Here is a 21,176-nt window from a genome sequence, read left to right on the forward strand (position 1 = left end):
ATAAGCATGGTTGAGCATCTACTATATGCCCAGCACTTAAGTAGGTGCTGAGATATAGAGCTAAATAAGAGCCTTTATACTTAATGATATCAGTCTGGGGAGGGAGAGAAGGATTCAGAATGAGCCAGCCTGTATCATGTATTTTAAGAGGAGATTCTACTAACCTGAGCAATATGTTCTCAAGGACAAGAGAGGTAATCTTTGACAAAGCAGAGTATTTCAGCCATTCAGCAGCATGAGCGTACATTTGCATGAAAAACCAAGATATGTCCACGGAATTGTAAATAGCTCTGGTATAGCTAGAGAACAACAGCTTGTGAAGACAGGAGATGAATCTGAAGAAATGTGGAGGGGTCAAATGGTGAAAAGCCTTATGTCATAGTGAAAGATTTAGATCTTATTCTAAAGATGAAAGAGAATCACTGAAAATTTTTAAGCATAGGTGAAATGATGAGATTTGCATTTTGGGAAAAACTGCTTTGAAAGCCTGGGTATAAGATGGCTTAGTAAGGACCAAAACAAGCATCATTATCACTATAATTATCACTAACACCACCATGTTAAAAATGGTGAAATCCTTTGCACAAAGATCAGTACTTTGCACGGTTTTATTAGAGAAAGTAACTCCTTTTTCTAAGAATCCCAATATGTACAGAATAAAATCCACATCCTCATGATGACATAAAAGACTCCGAATCACTGGGCCCCTGCCTACTTTTCCAGCTTCATCTTCCACCATTCTCTATGTCATCCATTATGACCTAGTCATACTTGCTTTCTTTCTATCCCTTGAATATGCCAAGCTTATTTCCATTTTCAGAGCCTTTGCAATTACTTTCTCTCTGCCTGGAACTCTGACCTCCAGATCTTCCAGTGGTTGGCTGCATATCATACAGATCTCAGCTTAAAAGGTACTTCTCAGAGACTGTCTTCTCTGATTACCCTACCTACAGAGGTCACCAAGCTGTCCACTAGTACCTATCAGTATCATTCTCATTGTCCTACTTATCACTGGTAAGCTAGTATATCTTACTATTAGAATGCATACATGAGGATTGAGACATTCTTCATCTTCTTTACTTGTCCCTGGTGCCTAGAAGAATGCCTGGCATATAGTAAGTGTTCAATAAACATTTAGTAAATAAACAAATTAATTAATTTCCAGATAGGCAGGGGTAAGCGATTAAGTAGACTCTACTCATTACTATGTACAGACTCCCCTTTTCCTGTGAGATGATTCCTACTTTGATTCCTACTACCACCATCATGCTATGACCCCAGGAATATATAGTGCTAGGGTTAAAAATACCAGTTCTGATTTGGAGGAAAAAAACCCAAACAAATATTTTTTAGCACTACAACATAAGTGGATAATTTTTTAAAGCTTTTTTTCTAACCAAATACACAGGAATACAAAAAAAAAAATCACAGAATTACAAACATTCACTTCAAAGAGTAGGCACATCACCATCTCCTTACCATTCTTTCAGTCCTCCTAGCTACCTGTATGTCTCACAGCTCATGCTAGTCTATCACCTACTACATGGAAACTTACCCAATTAACTTTCCAGAAAAAAGAAAAAATATAAAAATGATCATATTCTAGCCCTCTTTTTCCCAAATAAGCCTGTCAGTCCTGAGTTCCCATCTGAGAAAGCATTCTAGCTATAGCTCACCATCTCACCTGCCTGGTACTTTACTCTTTAGCAAGTCTATTTCATGTAGTTTCTCATCTCCAAGTGTTTGCCAGTAGATTGCCCTCCTTCCACCTTTGCCTGGCTAAGTCAGCTCACGCTTCATTAGTTAGCTGAGAAATCACCTCTTCCAGGAAGTCTACCCTAATTTTCCCAGGATAAGTTAGGTGCTCCTTCTTACATTTTATAATTAGCTGTTTCTGAGTCTGTCTTTCCCTTGAGACTAATACTCTTGGAGGTGGACACGACCTCTTATGCATCACTGTGGTCTAAATGCCTTAGCAAAATACCTTGCATATTGTAAACACTCAATATATACTGACTGGATAGATGGATATCCTCTTCCTACAGCAACTGCAGGACTATGAAGATTAGTATGTTAAATAACCTCATTCTTCAAGTGAGACTCTGTCTCCTAGGAAAGTGACCTTATCCTCTACAGGCATCTAGCATGACAAAAAATTAACACACTGGATTCAGAACACTGAAAATGTATAATTGCACTCATGAACATCATTCTTTTGCAGGTAAAACTTACATACACAGTAAAAAGATACATTAGAGTAGGTTGATTTGAATGTTGAATTGCTGACATTTTCTGAAGTTAGAACTACAAATTAATTTTTAAAATCCATTAACCTAACCTACCCTATTCTACCTCACTTACTCTTTCTGACCTTATCATTTACTTTAGTTATACTCTATACATGTTACTCAGACCAAATGGCTCTCATAAACAACCTCAGGACATATAGGTTGATAAATATATGACCATATCTTAACTTTTCACATTCCTTGGTGTTTTCTACAGTTTTAGCATCTATGTTTAATCTAGTTAAAGGAAAACAGAAGTAATTTGGAAGCTAATATGCCAGAGGTCAGAGAAAATATAATATGTATGATAGAAAAATGTATATTTAATATGTAAAAAGGCAGAAAAATATTAATGTTCAAAAGATAATTTCTCGCTTATTTCTGATCACATTTTCCTTTGAAGGCAGATAGGATAAAAATAATTAAAGTAGGATTAAATCAAAAAAAGGCATGGCCAAATGAATTTTTAAGTACTAAACCTAGATACTGATTGTGTTGCACTGACATGAAATCTATTTTACTGTGAGCAAACACATTTAAATTGAATTTCCTCCTCATCCCACTTGCAGTCACTGGCAGAAAAAAAAGAAAGATAAAAATATAAATTTAAAAAATAAAAATATAAAAATAAATAAATAAATAAATTTCCTCCTCAGAAGACTCAATTTTTTTTAATAATCACTAAATAATAAGTATTTTGACTTTTCTAAATTCTCTTGTTATCGTTGGTACATAAGCCCCATAAATGAGTAGGCTTCATACCTTAAATTCTGTACTTGATGAAAAAAACCTGGTTTGTCTGGAGTATTTCATTCTGTGTTCCAGACAAACCAAACTACTAAAAAACACATTAAACTGTGAACAAATTCTATCACTCACTTCATTAATTTCTCATTTTTTAGACCTACTGAACTATTAATTATATTTCAAAGTTTGCTCAGAAATGTGAGTTCATGTGGAACAAACACATGGGGCAACACCACTACCAGCCAAGTCCCCAAATCAACAATATCCTTTATTTTGAGCCACAGTGACTTTGTGTCATGCAATTCCAATGATATTTCTCGGACAAATCTTAAATCACTTCATTGGCTTTTTATCAAGAAAGAAAATAGCTATAAATTCTTCTGAAAAACAGCTTTACTGAAAAGGAATAGTACAAGGAATGGAGCCAAGAAATACTCAACTTACAAATTACAGAAACTCACAATTTTAGAAAAGAATGCTATAAATCTAACATGCATTGACCAATTGTTCGTATGTTCTGCATATGCTGTAAATTTCCAAAACTAAGGACCCTCTTTTCATTTCATCTTTTTAAATTATATATGTTTAACATAATTTTTATTTCTAAGAGAAGTCTTTCCCAAGACAAAATCTACTTTTACTTATAGTATGTACTTTTCTGGAAATTGGTATTTATAAAATTTCTCTTTCATGAATTCATAAAATAGTTCCTTTGTTGATTTTTTAAATGATATATTAACAAGGAAAGAACATTCTATTTTTTAAGACATCCCATTTTTGGGTAGAAATAAGCCTCTTCCCCTATTAAAAAAAACAAACCTGTTATTTCTGATTTGCTAAAATATATAAGAAAGAAAAAGCGCCTTGGTTTGTTTTCTCTTAGTATTTAATATTAAATGCTTTGGTTATCCAAGAGTATAGAGTATATATTTAATACTCTATGAAAATATAGTCATTCAGCATTCAGAGAGTGGGAATCTCAACTATTTAGAAAGCCTCAATCCTAAAAATAAGCTTTAAGGATTTCAACCAAAAATATCTCTTTAATATGTGCAAGGTGAACCTTCTTTAAATTCTCACCCAGACAATTAATTGTGTATAAAATAAGAATGCAAATTAGAAGAGATAAACAAACACCATTACAACAAGAAAAAAACTTGGCAGTTGATAGTAGGAAGAAGAGAACTATCAAAATACACAGAAGATCTAGAGATACATACTGAAACATCTATAGGTGAAAGGATATGATGTCTGGGATTTGCTTCAAAATAATCTAGGGCTGGGGAGGATAAAATGGCAGGGGTAGGAATGAGATAAGTTTGGTTATATGTTGATATTATGGAAACCAGGTGACAAAGGGCTTTTATCATTTATTCTACTTTCCCTCTTGAAAACTTTGATACTAAAAAAGTAAAATAACAACAAAAGCAAACACAGTAGCCCTGAAGATTATCAATAAGGTAATGAACAATCTCCTAATGGCCAAATTAAAGGCCTTTTTTCTATTCACATTTTATATAATCTCTCTACAGAATGACACTGCATTATACCTTTCCTTAAACTCTGTTGTCTCTTATTTTCCAAACTTGACTCCTTTCTTCTCAATCTCTTCAGGTTTTTCTTCTTTCTTTGCCTGCCTTGAAAGTTTGGAGATCCTTAAAGTTTTTGTCTTTTCAACTTTATGGACAATCTCAAGGCTTTAATTACACCTATATGCCAGTAACCCTCAAACTGCCATCCCCCGCACCCCAGCCCCATCTCTCAGCGGTACCAGAAGTACATTTCCAATGCTATATACTGGATTATAATCACCACTTGGGCAAACAAAAGACCCCTCAAATTCTATTGCATTCTCTCATTAGCTGCAGATGAGCACTTTCAACTTTGATATATCCATTTGGATCTCCTACCAATACTTCAAATTCAATATATCCAAAACCCAATTCATAATCTTTCCCCACCATAACCATAATCTTTCCCCACAATCTTTCCCCACCCATAAACATTTCCCCACCAAGAGCAGTGGCTCTCCTTGAAGTCTCAATTCTAATTGTACCCAATCAACTAGACCTCAAAATCATGTTTGTTTGGGCCCTCGCTTTCTTCACATCCTTTTGATTCTACTCATTCCTATTTCTCCTGCTACAAGCCTCCCTTAGCTCTTATCACCTCTTTTCTGAGACTACTGCCAAGGCTTTCTAACTGATTTCTTGCCTCTGGCCTCTTCTGAAATCAATCCATCACAGAGTTGCCAGATTAATATTCCCGAAAACAATCTCTAATAATTTTATCCCTCTACTCAAAAATCTTTTTAATGGATCCCCTCTGGCTAGTAAATAAATCTAAATTCACTAACCAGATAGTCAATGCCCTAAGCTCCAGTCAAACTCAACTGCCATGGTATTTTATTTATTCCTCTGTGAAAATACCTTTTCCTTTCTGCTCGTTACTATAGCTAATTTAAAGTAGGTCTTATTTCCCCCACCATCTGTTGACTATTTGAGGGTAAGGGACAATAGCTTAATATTGCTCCACAGAAAATAACACAGTAAGTAGTGTTTGTGATGAAAGAAAAGACTTCATAATAAAACCAAATAAAGTTTAGGCTACTAATAGTATTTCAATTCTCTTTCTTGCAAATGTAGTCTTTCCAGAATGAATACATAAAATAAAATCTATTTATTACCTGTTATTACATTTATATCTGGGTACTGGTTTTCACACAGACCAACAGCTTTGCTATCCCTCTCAAAAGCCTCTCGAAGTTCTTTCTTGACTGCTGCCGAACCACATAATCGATACAGGCCTACTACCTAGAAATAAAATTATGGCCACATTATGGTAAATTTGATAAAGGGAAAATATAATAGTACAGTATAAAATCACATGAACTTGGCAATGATTAGTTTAATAAAAATATCCTATTCTTTCATTTAAATTCAAACAATACACTGTGATTTCTGTAGTGTTGGCTATCATTATGAAGCAAAGATACAATCCCTTCTCCTTAGCTTTTACATGCTCAATCAATATTTCCATGCTCTAAGAATGTACCCTTTCACATCTCTGTTCGACACTGAAGTAATATAGCACAGAGGCTGAACAATGATTTTGCCCCATTCTTTCACTCTTTCCTTGGTGAATTTGGGCAAGTTATTTAATCTCTTTAAAACTCAGTTTCTGTATCTTTAAAATTAGTACATGATTGAAATAAGGTTCTAGTATACTACTTATGTAAAGCTTTTTAAGAAAAAAAAAAGATTCTTAGGAAGAAATAAAAGCAAGCCTAGGGTTTTTTTTTAACTTGTCAAAGTAACTGATTATAAAAAGGGATGAAGGAAGGCCGGGCGTGGTGGCTCACGCCTGTAATCCTAGCACTTTGGGAGGCCGAGGCGGGCGGATTGCTCAAGGTCCGGAGTTCGAAACCAGCCTGAGCAAGACCCCGTCTCTACCAAAAATAGAAATAAATTAATTGACCAACTAAAAATATATATACAAAAAATTAGCCAGGCATGGTGGCGCATGCCTGTAGTCCCAGCTACTCGGCAGGCTGAGGCAGTAGGATCGCTGAGCCCCGGAGATTGAGGTTGCTGTGAGCCAGGCTGACGCCAGGGCACTCACTCTAGCCTGGGCAACAAAGTGAGACTCTGTCTCAAAAAAAAAAAAAAAAGCGATGAAGGAAATTTAAAATAATATATTAAAGATATATTAAAAACCTCTAGTTCAAAATTTATATAAGATGCAGACACTACCATCCCATCAACCTGCATTGAAAAGATGTGGTTTTTAAACACTGTTAGTCCATATACATTCTAAAATATGAAGCATCAAGATATTCCCTATAAATTCACTGCAAGGAAATCAACATGGTATCTATAAAGACAAAACATGCCTGATTAAGCTATTACAGTTCTTTGAAAGAATAAACCTTCCAAAAAATTAAGAAGAATGAGTGGTAGTAACCTACACTTCCACATCAAAGACTGTTTAGGAAGCTCAAGCACCTTGAATTGAAGGAAAAGTTATGGAAAAAGACATTACTTCAATACAGAAATAAAGTAAAAACAATCCTCAAGGATTTGAACTAGGAATCACTGTAAACTGTTATAAATGATCCAGAGGAAGGAGAATACAAATGAAATTTCCAGGTGTACTTATGACACTAATTTCTTCTGATTCATTAAAGAACTGATAGAATATACTACAGAAGGTAGGTCTCAATATGGAAACCTGTCAATGGACAGAGGGAAATGTTATCCAAAATATATGAGATAATAAGATATAAGTATTAATTGAAAACTAGTAAAGAACCTAAAACTATTTCTAAAAGACAGTAATGTGTATTATGCTGCTACATTCAAAAGTATCAGCATAATATGAAGAACCAAAGATTATACTAAGAAGAAAATTCAAATTTCCTACTCTTACCCACATTCATGATACATTCACATTGAGAACAGTATGTTATGCTGGTTACATCATCTCAGGAAAGACATGGTAAAAGTGTAGATGGCCAAGAGAATGAAACTAAAATATTAAATGGGATCAAAAAAATATTACCACAATAAAAAAAACTAAGTTGATTATAGCCCTTTTGGTGTGGGCACATTTAACTGTCATAAAATCCCATAATAAGGATGTATTCCCTTGAACTTAAGAAGGAGATGCACCAAGAACAAATTAAAGGAAGTACTACTTAAATAGTAGGCAGTAAATTAATGGAACATTTTATCCTAAAAAGCTAAAACTACAAATATAATTTTTTAAGAAGATGAATAAAGGAAGATGTAACATAGGTATTTCAAGGAAAGGATATGTAAGGATATATCCCTAACTTCAGATGCTGACTTCTTGAATCAAACCCTTGAAGTACATACTCAATGCCTCTATCAGAGACAGAATCTGTCCTGAGTGGACCGTGAGTGTGATTACTGCAGTAATTTTTCCAAAGGAAGCAGGAGATGGGCAGTAGTAGCATTCAAAGCCTTTGGAAGATACAAAGACCCATGCTACCAACTATTTTTGTATGACTATCAAAACCTATTTACAGGCCGGGCGCGGTGGCTCAAGCCTGTAATCCTAGCACTCTGGGAGGCCGAGGCGGGCGGATTGCTCGAGGTCAGGAGTTCGAAACCAGCCTGAGCAAGAGCGAGACCCCCGTCTCTACTATAAATAGAAAGAAATTAATTGGCCAACTAATATATATATATATAAAAAAAAATTAGCCGGGCGTGGTGGCACATGCCTGTAGTCCCAGCTACTCGGGAGGCTGAGGCAGAAGGATTGCTTGAGCCCAGGAGTTTGAGGTTGCTGTGAGCTAGGCTGACGCCACGGCACTCACTCTAGCCTGTGCAACAAAGCGAGACTCTGTCTCAAAAAAAAAAAAAAAAACCTATTTACATGGTGAACAAATGATAATTAAGTGAATAAAAATATATTTAAAATTTCTTTTTTTTGTTTTTAATTAAGACAGGGTCTCACTCTGTCACCCAGACTGGAGTACAGTAGCACAATCATAGCTCACTGCAACCTCAAACTCCTGGCCTCAAGCAATCCTCCTGCCTCAGTCTCCAGAGTAGCTGGAACTACAGATGCATACCACCACACCTGGTTAATTTTTCTATTTTTTTGTAGAGATAGGGTCTTGCTCTGTTGCCCCAGCTGTTCTCAAACTCCTGGCCTCAAGCAATCCTCCTGCCTCCAGCTCCCAGAGTGCTGGGATTACAGGCATGAGCCACTATGCCTGGCTGGTACTCAAAATTTAAGTAGTATGCCAGCCTGTAAAATATAGGCATAATAAGCCTCTATGTGTATGTGTGTGTGTGTGCGTGTGTATATGTGCGCGTGTGTGTGTGTGTGTGTGTGTGTGTGTGTGTGTGTGTGTGTAGGTAGGGAAAGGAAGAAGCAAAGGAAATGAAACAAAAAAGGTCTTTAAAAAGTACAAATGCACAACAGTAAAACTTACTTTTTAGTTCACAGGAAATCTTTATTAAAATAAATCTCTCTAAACTTTAAGTATAAAAATAAAAAGCATTACTAAAAATGTTCTTTTGGCACTTAAGTGTTAGCAGTCTTTATACACCTGCTCTTTATAAATATTTCAGAAAATAGACTATAAAAGTACAGTGCCATTTGAGTTACTTATTTTAATATTCAACTATAAAAGTTTCTGTTTAATAATTAGCTTTAAAGTCTACCTAATCTCTGAACTCTCTACACACTGCCTGAAAAAAGAAAAAAGTGAAGGAAAAAACAGAGAACCTTAAGAAAGAAAAATAATTGACCAAAAGTTGGATTGGAAAGTAAAGGCCTCACTCCTACATAGCCAAAATAAACTAGAGATAGAATGATGTATCTGAGTTAGAAGAAGTTCCAAAAGTTCAGATGACTTTAAAAGATTCTATCTAGAGATAGAATCATGCATCTGAGTTAGAAGAAGTTTCAAAAGTTCAGATGTTTCCTCTTAGCCTCAGGAAACTACTGTATCTATTTTTATAGATATAAGCAAATAAGACCCACAAAGATTAAGTGACTTGCCCAAGGTCACATAGCTAAATAATAATGGAGGAGAAACCAGAATCCAGGTCTTCTGCATCTTAATGCAAAACTTCACTAACCTGTGCTGTTTCTATAGTTTCCATGTTAAGTTCAAGGTGAGTTTATTAAATAAAGAAATCATATTTCAGATTTTGTAATATTTACCCTCATTGTCTTTTATCTTTTTAACCAATGTTGTAAATTCTGATAGCACTAAAGCAGAAATAACTTAGAATATAATGATTTTTAGTTTTAATAGGTATCATGAAAACTAGCATAAACTATATTAATACTTATACCTCAGAATAATATCCTCAGTGATATGCCATTTCTCATTGTTATAGTCCACAAGTATTAACAAAAATAAAGAAAGATAAGGTCTATTAATTAACATTTACATATCTTATTACGAATAACATCAGATTTCTTATTTGTTTTAATGGATTGCCTTTGCCTTCATATTTAAAAGAGAATGAGATGTGTTCCTGTTAGCAGGACCTCATCCTCCATGCTATCTCAAAGTAAAGAGACAGATAATTTTGTGTCTTCTAAAGAGTGGGACTAAGAGAATGTAGGGAATAAGGGCAGCAAGTTAATTTTGGGAGTGAAGCAAGGCTGTATGATTCACTGTTAGAACTATCTCTCAAAGGAATGTCAAAACATGAAGAAACATTTCATAAGTAAATTAGCCTTTACCTATGTTATCAGCTCTGGCATTTCCTAGAAGTGCAATTAGAAAGCAATCCTGACCTCTAATTCTAAGACCCATGTAATGCTTTTTCACAACTTATATTGTGGAATCATCTAGCATGCTCTCAATCATTGACAACATAGGTATGAATTATACCCTAAACAGTAATAGAATAAAAATAAAGAATAGGAATGGGAAAATGTCTAAATTAGATTTTTTTTTTACCTTACTTTGAATTCCTTCTCCTAAGACTTACAATCAATCAATCAGTGAATAAAGGAGGTAGTAGAGAAACATTAGTGAAATAATAATACCTGACAGCCTCTCTTTTCAATTTCCATAATACATTTCTGTATCAGGAGTGGCACCATCAATCCTATATTTTCTTTCTCCACAACTCTTCGAATATCAACTCCAAATATTACTGGTTCTCGATTGATATCTAGCCCATGAAGAGAATTCTCCCACTGTTCCATAAGAGTCACTTTCACATAAATAAGACCTCTGGGTTCAAGTTTGACAGCCAACTGATGTGTCTTTGTCACTCTGAATAATGTGGGGAGAACAACAGTTCCATGACAACAAACTCTATTTTTTCTTGGTGTGGGTTCCCAACTAAATACTACTAGTTTCAAATGTTGTGCATTTTCAATTTCTATGTTGAAAGTATGATCCATGTCTAAAAATGTTGTCCGACAGGTGAGCAAAGCTGTTCTTGCTTTGTTTACTGAATCTACCTGAATTGCACAAAAGACATCTTTTGAATCTATGCGGGGTGGTTTTAAATCCTCAGCACCATAGAAATGCACACTCATGAGCCCAGATATATACTGTGAACATTTAGGTTGATCAGAAAAGCTATAATGTCTAAAAGCATCAATATCTATTTCATTCTTGCTACAACTATTAGAAACTATTTCTTTTCCTTTTCCAAATTTGTTTTCAGATCCATGTTTGCCAGATTTAGTTATAAGTTCAGGTGAGTCTCCATCACTGAGGTAACCTCCTTTGCAGGAATACTTAGAACTCACAGAGGTTTTCTTCTGGTAGCTGTGCTGAGAAGATACACTGGTATCAAGATGGTATCGACTTATAACATTCCTCTTAGCAGCTGTGGTTGTGTTCCCAGAAGGTAGAATAACAGTATGATGAATTTCTTGATAGTTACATTTAGACAAAGAAGGAGTATTATCTGTACTGTTTATGTAATTCAGGGTTCCCTTAACACTCAGTTTTCGGCTAAATTCTGGCAATCTTTTCATTTTCATGGAAAGTTTCCTCACAGTTCGTGGAGATTTTATTTTATCTGGCAAAGACCAATTAATTGAACTGCCTTTTTTCACAGGGCTAGGATTTGGAGAAGATGGTTCTGTAACTCCCAATTCAGTCCTACTTGTAGAAGCTAGGATCCCAGGACCTTTAAAAAACAAGAAAAAAAAAGATATTGTAAGGTGGTATGTTTTGATTTCTACTTTTATTGCTATTTTATAAACCATCAACTAAATAAGCTCTCACATGGACAGAAATTATTCCCTTATTTCACCTCAATGGGGAGATTTAGATAGATGTTCAGGTCAAACTCCATGACTGTGTTGAAGGAGAATACAATATTATCCCAATTATGTAAAATTTAAATTCATTTTTCATACTTCATTTAACCATTCCTTATAGAGGAAGATCTAATAACCATCACAGCAGAAGCTAATCTATGTAACATGGCATTTCACAAGTAAAATGAGAAAAAAATATTTATTCATTTAAAAAAATCGATAGATGGAGCCAGGCGAGGTGGCTCACGCCTGTAATCCTAGCACTCTGGGAGGCTGAGGCGGGCGGATTGCTCGAGGTCAGGAGTTCGAAACCATCCTGACCAAGAGCGAGACTCCGTCTCTACTATAAATAGAAAGAAATTAATTGGCCAACTAATATATAGAAAAATATTAGCCGGGCATGGTGGCACATGCCTGTAGTCCCAGCTGCTCGGGAGGCTGAGGCAGTAGGATTGCTTGAGCCCAGGAGTTTGAGGTTGCTGTGAGCTAGGCTGATGCCACAGCACTCACTCTAGCCTGGACAACAAAGCGAGACTCTGTCTCAAAAAAAAAAAAATCGATAGATGAAATAACCTTTCTTTAAAGTATTAATATTCTCCCTCCATACCCTTTCCATGTGTCCTAATGACAAAGAAGCAGTTTCTTTACAGAGAGAGGACTATTTTAAGTATGTTTACTGGGCTTTTCTGGTAAGCAGCTAATAAAAAATAGAATATTTAATAAAATGGACAAAGCATCCCCTTGTACTGCTAATCATAGTATAATTCCACTGGCTTACTAAACATTGTATAGTAATCAGGGTACTGTTTAGTCTACAACCATTAATCTATTTTTCCCTAACCTAGAAAAGCTATCCTATATATTAAATGGCTCTAGATTTTATGAAATTATTGACTTTAACATTCTGACTCTATTTATACATTGTCAGTAAATAATTCCTACTGAAGTCCTTAACTAATTATTAAAATGAAATACTGTACATAATAGCAACTTCTACTGCAGACAAGAATGAATGTATTAAAACAAAAATGCTTTGTTTTTATAAAATCCAAGAGCTGAAATATTAACAAATGCCATAATCACTTAAAATTAAACTACAACTATACTAATCAAATCGTACACTAGCTTTAAGAAGAAAGCACAAAATGAAAATCTTTAAATAACAACTTATGAACGAGGCTAGAGTCAAGTGAAACTGGCATGCTCCTTCACCACCTAGAACAGTAACTGACAGCAGGAATACAATATTTAGTAAATAAATGAATTAATCAACCAACCAAGTGTAAATTGGTAAACCTTTTAGAAACTACGATATAGGAACTCCCAATAATAGTTACCAGCCATAAAGACCAAGTAATGATACTAGTAATTGAGCCTAACGAAACAAAAAATAACATGATGAAGATCACTGCAATAGCACTGGAAACAATTTATTAACACCCAACATTAGGGAAACAGGTCAAATAGATTAGGGCACACATCAGTCCAATTAAATATTATACTATAACGTTTGAAAAACAATAATGTATATTCACATGTAACCATGAAAGATGAAGATATCAAATGAAAATAGCAAAAAAATCCACTAATGATTACAACTAGATAAAAGATACATATACACTGAAAAGTTAATAAGCAAAACATAAGGCGTAATTGTGTTAGTATGATTTTTAAAATTTTTGTTCACATTCAAAATACTTATAAATTAGCTTTCTGGTTCTCTAATCAAAAAATTATTTTGAAATTTAATCATTCTTTTTGCCAACTTCTCAACAACTTTCTGCCAATATTGCCAAGAAAAACATATCACTTTAGGTAAACTTTCTATCTATATAAAACAAAAAAAGATGGCATATAAATAAACTGTCTAAATATTTCCCTTGGTCAATTTAGGATTGTGCTTATTATATTTTAATTACATGTTTTGGAGAAGAATGACAGTAAAAAAGGAAACATAAATGGCATCCATACCGCACTTTTAAGTTTTGGTTTTTTTTAAATGTCTTTCCAGGTTTATAATTTGCTACAAACATAAAAAAGTAAGCTGAAGGAAAGTAACTTAAAATATGTGTCACTTAACAGACACTGGCTTTCTAACTTTGCTCTTATCCTTATACACCCTCTTGCCTTCTCCGCACCATTCCACACCCATGTGATACTACAGCCTTCACTATCACTCTGCCCAGACCACAACCTGCATTCCAAAGTATTATTTTATATAGTACTTCATTTTCTCTCTTTCTCTGTGCAAGGGTGCCCTGCACAGAGATTCCCTAAGACTTCAGAGTCCTCAAGCAGAGATGCAGATACTGGTGGCTGGAAATAGGTTTTCCCCATTTAAATGGTAAATAAAGTAATAAAACACAAGGGATGTGGGGCAAGGCACTGACAGCATCTGCTATACCCCAAATCTTTAAATATTCTCCATTATTTGAACTTGTATAAATTAAAATAACTTGATATAAGTCAGAATTGCTCCCTATTCTACATTTGGTATTTGCAACCAAATGTGCCCTATGCTCTATTTCCTCGGTAGTGTATCTGAGACTAAAAGAAACACATTAGAAAATTGAAGGCAATCAAGGAAGAATAAAACCATAAGTTGAACTATATGCAATGCTTTCTTTTGCAGATCAAAAACTTTTGAACATCAGCAATTTCATATAGTTCAACTTCAATTATTTCCCTTTTCAGTTCCATAACTATAATAGCCCGTATCTGCAAAGTCTTTACTTCTACTTTTCATTTCTTTTTCTATTCTCCCTTTCCTTAGCTCATAAGGAAACTTAGGCATAAAAACACAAACTAATGATCACTGGTACACTGAAAATACAACTTTCCAGCTGAGGCTAGGCCAGCTGTGAACGAATGAATGAATGAATGAAGCAAAATAAGATTTAAAGATGATATCTTTCTCTTCTACTCCCCATGATTCCATTCTTTCAACTAAGAGAAAAGCAATTACTGGGCCGGGCGCTGTGGCTCACGCCTGTAATCCTAGCTCTTGGGAGGCCGAGGCGGGCGGATTGCTCAAGGTCAGGAGTTCAATACCAGCCTGAGCAAGAGCGAGACCCCGTCTCTACTATAAATAGAAAGAAATTAATTGGCCAACTGATATATATATAAAAAATTAGCCGGGCATGGTGGCGCATGCCTGTAGTCCCAGCTACTCGGGAGGCTGAGGCAGGAGGATCGCTTGAGCCCAGGAGTTTGAGGTTGCTGTGAGCTAGGCTGACGCCACGGCACTCACTCTAGCCTGGACAACAAAGTGAGACTCTGTCTCAAAAAAAAAAAAAAAAAAAAGCAATTACTGTCTCAAAGGATCAACATACTAAAGCACACCAGATTATAAAATCAAATCTGTGATAGGAATAATTAAACCAGCATGTATATAAAAATGTTTATAAACCTTTTTGAGTTTTTTTTATTTTCATGAAATATCTTCACTTTGTAAGAAAAAGTACATAAACATAATAGACTTCTGTAGTTTGAGCTATCAAAGAATTGAAAAGTGAAATAAGAAAGAAAAGGCAAATATATAATCATTTTTACCTGTAAAAGGAGATTTTAACATGGAACTATCCTCCACCATTGTAGCTTCTTGTGTCCTGGGTCCTACCCTTTGCTTGTACTGCTGCACAAATTCTGTGGAATGGATGGAATGTATAGGATTCATTACATTTGATGGCATGGCTTGAATATCACTTATGTGTTCAGAAGAGCACAGCAAGTCTTCAGTATGGGACTCTGGTTTCATCAGGCCACTACCAGGCAACATGCTCAAACTAACAGCAGGAAGCTTCAGAACAGCAGAGTTTACCTCACCAAAACTCAAGGCACTGGATAAACCAAGGTCATCATCCTCAGGAATGGGGTTGTACCATATTTCTCCTTCATCATCTGCATCATTTTCCTCATTAAAGTCTAAAGAACAGTTTCTTGATAATGAAGAGTTTGTAGCATTACACACCATATATGTACAGTATTCTTCAGATGATTTGAAGAAAGGCTGTGATCGCTGATGTTTAGGTAGAGACACAGGTGAGATGGATAACGGGCTTCTATCTTGGCATTTCTTATTTTCTTCTTCCAGATTAAAAGATCTCAGAGTACTCTGATATAGCCAATTGCGTTTCTTTGAAACAGTGATACTGTTAAGTGGCTTATGACCTCTGAATTCAATATTATCCTTTAGATCTTCAAGTTCCCTTCTCTTCATTGAAGACCCATAAACATTTTCAAATAAATCTGTTTCAAAGAAGAACAGAAGGTAGAATATAAAGCCTAGCATACCAGGAAAGACATATCACTTCAGGTATTAAAATCTTAAAAAAGAAGAAAAAGAAAGAGAAGTATTATTAATTACATTCAGAGACTAAAACTGAACTAGAAAAAATTTGAATTTTCTATCTAAATATGGTTTCCATGATTTAGAAATCAGACTGCTAGTATAAGTGTCCAAGAATTCTAAAAGAAAAACTCTGAGACTGTCTTTATAGAAACTATACTGCTGGCCAGGCGCGGTGGCTCACGCCTGTAATCCTAGCACTCTGGGAGGCCGAGGCAGGTGGATTGCTCAAGGCCGGGAGTTCGAACCAGCCTGAGCAAGACCCCCGTCTCAAAGAAACTAATTGACCAACTAAAAATATATATAGAAAAAATTAGCCGAGCATGGTGGCGCATGCCTGTAGTCCCAGCTACTCGGGAGGCTGAGGCAGTAGGATCGCTTGAGCCCAGGAGATTGAGGTTGCTGTGAGCTAGGCTGATGCCATGGCACTCACTCTAGCCTGGGCAACAAAGTGAGACTCTGTCTCCAAAAATAAATAAATAAATAAATAAAATAAAAAGGAAACTATACTGCTAACAAAGCCTTATCCTAAGTAAAACATAATTTAGAAAAAGCTTATATAGAATTCTTTGTATATAGTATGGCTTTAATTAAATGTGAATAAATTTAAACTATTACAAGGACCAGAAGTCTACAGAAAATACAAATAATACTCCTACCCTTTCAAACAAAAATTGTTTTAATAACCTAACAAAAAAATGTGCCTTACTGATCATTAAAATTTCAACATAACATTAGTTTCCTAACCATATAGCATAGTAGCACCTTAAGTAGGGTTTAAGTTCTAAATATCTAGGGCAAAATAAAAATCTCTTAAAAAGGATTCAGATTAGAACCAGATATGCTGCCTTACAGGGAGCACAACACAGCTATTATTATTGGCATAAACTTAAGCAGAAGGGAAATAAGAATGAATAACAGTCCTTTCCCTTAAGAAAGTCCAGTGGGAGACCTCTTTATTCTCTTGTAACTATACATAGCAATTAGAAATTTTTCATTCAGAAAAACATTCCACGCAGTGGTGAACTACTCAAGCCAATTTTGTTTTCTCAACTATTATTTCAAAATAAATCTAGATGACTTACTATTACTGAACATTTAACTAGTGCTCCAGCTCAAAAGCATCAGCAAATTTTCTAATAAAGTATGTATTTGAACCCTCACTGAATATGTGTAGTATCAACAGATGTCTTTTTAAAATTTCTTTTTTTGTTGTTTTTTGGGTTTTCCCCCCAAAATTCATGTTGGAAAAAATTTCTACTGCAGAAACAAACTGTTGCTTCTTTTAACCTCTCTTTAAAAATACTAAATAAAAGAATGCTTATGAACATCATATTAGATATTTAAATATGTGTTTAACAACATTAAACATTTTGTTTATTAAAATCTTTTTTTTTTTTTGAGACAGAGTCTCACTTTGTCGCCCAGGCTAGAGTGAGTGCCATGGCGTCAGCCTAGCTCACAGCAACCTCAATCTCCTGGGCTCAAGCGATCCTCCTGCCTCAGCCTCCCGAGCAGCTGGGACTACAGGCATGTGCCACCATGCCCGGCTAATTTTTTCTATATATATATTAGTTGGCCAATTAATTTCTTTCTATTTATAGTAGAGACAGGGTCTCACTCTTGCTCAGGCTGGTTTCGAACTCCTGACCTCGAGCAATCCACCCGCCTCGGCCTCCCAGAGTGCTAGGATTACAGGTGTGAGCCACCGTGCCCGGCCCTGTTTATTAAAATCTTACATCTAAATATATATAAGCATCCACTGCTTACAAAGTCAAGCCTGACAGCCCAGATAAAATGACTAGAATAAACTTAAGCCTTAGATTTCTGTGTGTGTGTGTATGTGTGTGAGTCTTTATCTTTCCTAGATAAATCTAAAAGGTGGAAAGGGGTAGAATGAAAAGGAAAGAATCACTTTCTCTTTTATTTTTCTTCCCTTGCGACTAGCAAGAATAAGAACCATTAAGAAAGAAAGCTGTGTGCTAGCTTTTGAGACAGGAAAGTAGAGAAGAAAACTTTAAGACTGTTTTCAGTTCCACAAAAGTAATGGGGAGGAACAAGAGAAATAAGCACAAAAGAAAAGATGAGCAGAATAAATAAGTACCCCTAAAAAGGTATACTCTAGCTCAATTCCCAATGCTCCTCAAGGCAACACTCCTCAACTCTGATCTTTTCACTCTCTATCCAGAATCCTAATAATCTGGGGCAAAGCAGTACTCTAACACAGCCTGCTTGCCTCCCTTTCAATAATAACAGCTAACTAAGCACCCGGCACAGTACCAAATGGATTATCTTTTTTCAACCTCATAGCAACCTGAGGACTGAGGCTACACAAGGTTAAGTACCTTATACAAGTCACAAGCCTGGTAAGTGGTGGAATCTGACCAGAAACCCAGAATCTCTATTCTGTTAACCATTATATTACATGGCCTCCTCTCTTGCAGACTTAATATGAATTGCAGATTGTAAAATATCACTAATATTTATTGGTGCAAAATGAGTCCAATGTGGAGGGAACTACTCAAAGTCAACATATATGAGCAATAAGCATTAATTTATACATATAAAACTGAAGCAAAAAGAGCTCAAGTGCTTTGCTCTAATAGGCGTTAAGTATCAAGTATCAGAATAAGGCAAAATGCTTTTTTAAAATTTTGGGGTTCTAGAACCTTACTACATCTACACTGGGAAGTTGTTAAAATGCAGAATCTCGGGTCCCACCTCACACCTATTAAATTCACATTTGAACAAGATTTCCAGGGAATTCACATGCACATTAAATTTGAAAAGCACTGCTCCAAAACAGTGAACTACACTTTGAATGGCAAAGGTCTAGAAAATAGCCTTCATGATTCTCAAAAAATAAATACCAGACATCCCCTGGAAATCATTGATCTAGAAATGTAGGACTTTTAAATCAACAACACTGTTTTCTGCTGAATTTGAAATACTCAAAGTTTTCCAGCCACCAGCAACTCCAATGTTCCATGGCATTTTTCCAAAATATAAAAAAGCAACTGCACTTGCTTCTAGTGCTACAATGGCAGAATCTCTCAGAGAGGGATTTAAAGGCAGAAGACTATCAAAAACTATATACCTGTTGTTACTAATCTTGAAAAGGCCAGTACAGAAAGAACTTGCTGGAAAAATTCATAAAAATTATGTAGCTCATACAGATGAGAAATCAGAGCTACAAATATCTGAGAAAAGAAACGTAGATGGGAATCATAATCAGTGTCAACTTCATTTTAAGATAATCAAGATCATACCAGCTAATACTACCTTAAAAGGAATGTCTAAAATTTTTAGACAAAATATTAACAAGTTATACAGACTGAATTTTTTCTTTCAGAGATCATGCATCAGAAAAAGCAGGGTCAAAGTAGGCTAATTATTTTTTAAAACAATAAAAGGCTGAAATAAATCAACCTGATGCTTTTGATTTTCTGAGAACTATATGCTAATTAAAACTTATTTATATAGATTTATAATGAAGTATAGTTGGCAAACAGATTAAGATTCCTTCCTAATCTTAAGGCTTGCAGAAACTTGACAATATTTACTATGTGTAATGACTTTAAATTTCTTAAATAATCATCTCAATTAAGAACAAATTGGCCAATCTGTGAATACTGTATCTGCATCAAATTACTGGCATTATAATACCATCAAAAGTTCTTAACAGGAGCCAGAAATCAAAATAGAAAATCATTTTGGTTTCTATCTGTCATAGTCTCAAAACTTTTCAAAATGCCTATGTAGATTAGGTATCTCTACCCTATTATATAGTTATCCTGTACTATAAATTCTAAGTATAATTTTATTTTGAAAGAAAATATCCTCATGAATAATATTGTACAGAAAAATGTGATACAAACCTTTTAGTATATTGAACATCTTTATCAACCAGGAATGTACTACTTTATTTAGACTGCTCCAATAACTTTTTAGAAAATATGACTTAAAAGTATTAATAGACTCCAAGTAACAGTTCAAAGTAATAAACACTTAAAGATAAAAATTTTGAATGGATACAGTGATTACTTTAAAAATGTCTTAAAACCTGTTCTAAGACTCCCCCCCTTCTTTGCAATTTAGAGGAAGTAAGCCACTCACCCCTCTAAACCTTGTTGAAATTCCATACACCTCAATCTAAGCAACTTAACAGAATTAACTGGATCAAACCTCAAGAACTTTAGAGTCTCTCTTACCTTATATAAATAGAGGCTTAGGAATCATGAAGACCTGAGTTTGAATCCACATAAGAGTTTGAATCCATTTTATAGGTACCAGCTGAGTAGCCCTGGGCAAACTACTTAATCCCTCTGTTCCCTCTGTTGTTAAATGACAGCTCTCATATCACAATAGGGGTATGTGTGGGAGGGCAGGTAATAAAGATTATATGAGAACCACAAAAGTATCCAGAATGGTCTTAGTAAGAACTAACTCATGAAAAACAGTAAAAAAAAAAAAAAAAACTCTCCAAAATTATACCAGGTATGCAAACATTGCATAAACTATTTTCATCTTTCCTAAAAGATAAATTAGTGATTTGAAAGGAAATAACATCTGAGAAAGTTGTTTAAACCAGAGATTCTAAGCCAAATATAAGCTTTGGCTTAGATTTCTTGTAAAATTATCCAAAACACTTTCATTTAGTATTTGTTTCATTTTAATTTCTTTTAAAGTTAGCAGCTTCAATTCAATTAGTTTCTTTATGGAAAAATAAACCCATTCTTAGAGGGACTACATTTATTACGTTTTAAATTCCTGTATGTTTACTTCTGAGGGCATTAAAAGCCATCAAATGGTAAATGTTTTACCTTTGCAACAAAAGGGAAAAAATTTTTGACTATTAAACAGGTTTGTGCTATGGCTGAAATTCAACTATCACACAAAGAGTTAACTGAACCCAAATCAGGGGAGGTAAAGATATTGTGGCAATTAAATATAACAAAGGATTACAAATACTTTACTCCTGGAAATGCATATGGTTAATATGAACTTAGTAAAAT

At 34.9% G+C, this 21,176-nt stretch overlaps 1 protein-coding gene across 2 annotated transcripts in view; it reads right to left on the bottom strand.

Moving 5' to 3' along the window:
• SYDE2 (synapse defective Rho GTPase homolog 2) overlaps positions 1–21,176 on the bottom strand; it is a 35,544-nt gene that overhangs the window by 11,531 nt on the left and 2,837 nt on the right. For both annotated transcript variants that reach the window (XM_012747607.3, XM_012747609.3), the window contains exons 2-4: positions 15,366–16,061; positions 10,578–11,680; positions 5,722–5,848 (exon numbers count right to left, since the gene is read on the bottom strand). In XM_012747607.3, the coding sequence (XP_012603061.2) occupies positions 5,722–5,848; positions 10,578–11,680; positions 15,366–16,061 (1,926 nt within the window). The remainder of the gene's footprint in view (positions 1–5,721; positions 5,849–10,577; positions 11,681–15,365; positions 16,062–21,176) is intronic.

Source organism: Microcebus murinus, chromosome 2 (assembly GCF_040939455.1).
Source record: "Microcebus murinus isolate Inina chromosome 2, M.murinus_Inina_mat1.0, whole genome shotgun sequence".
Classification (NCBI taxonomy): Eukaryota; Metazoa; Chordata; class Mammalia; order Primates; family Cheirogaleidae; genus Microcebus; species Microcebus murinus.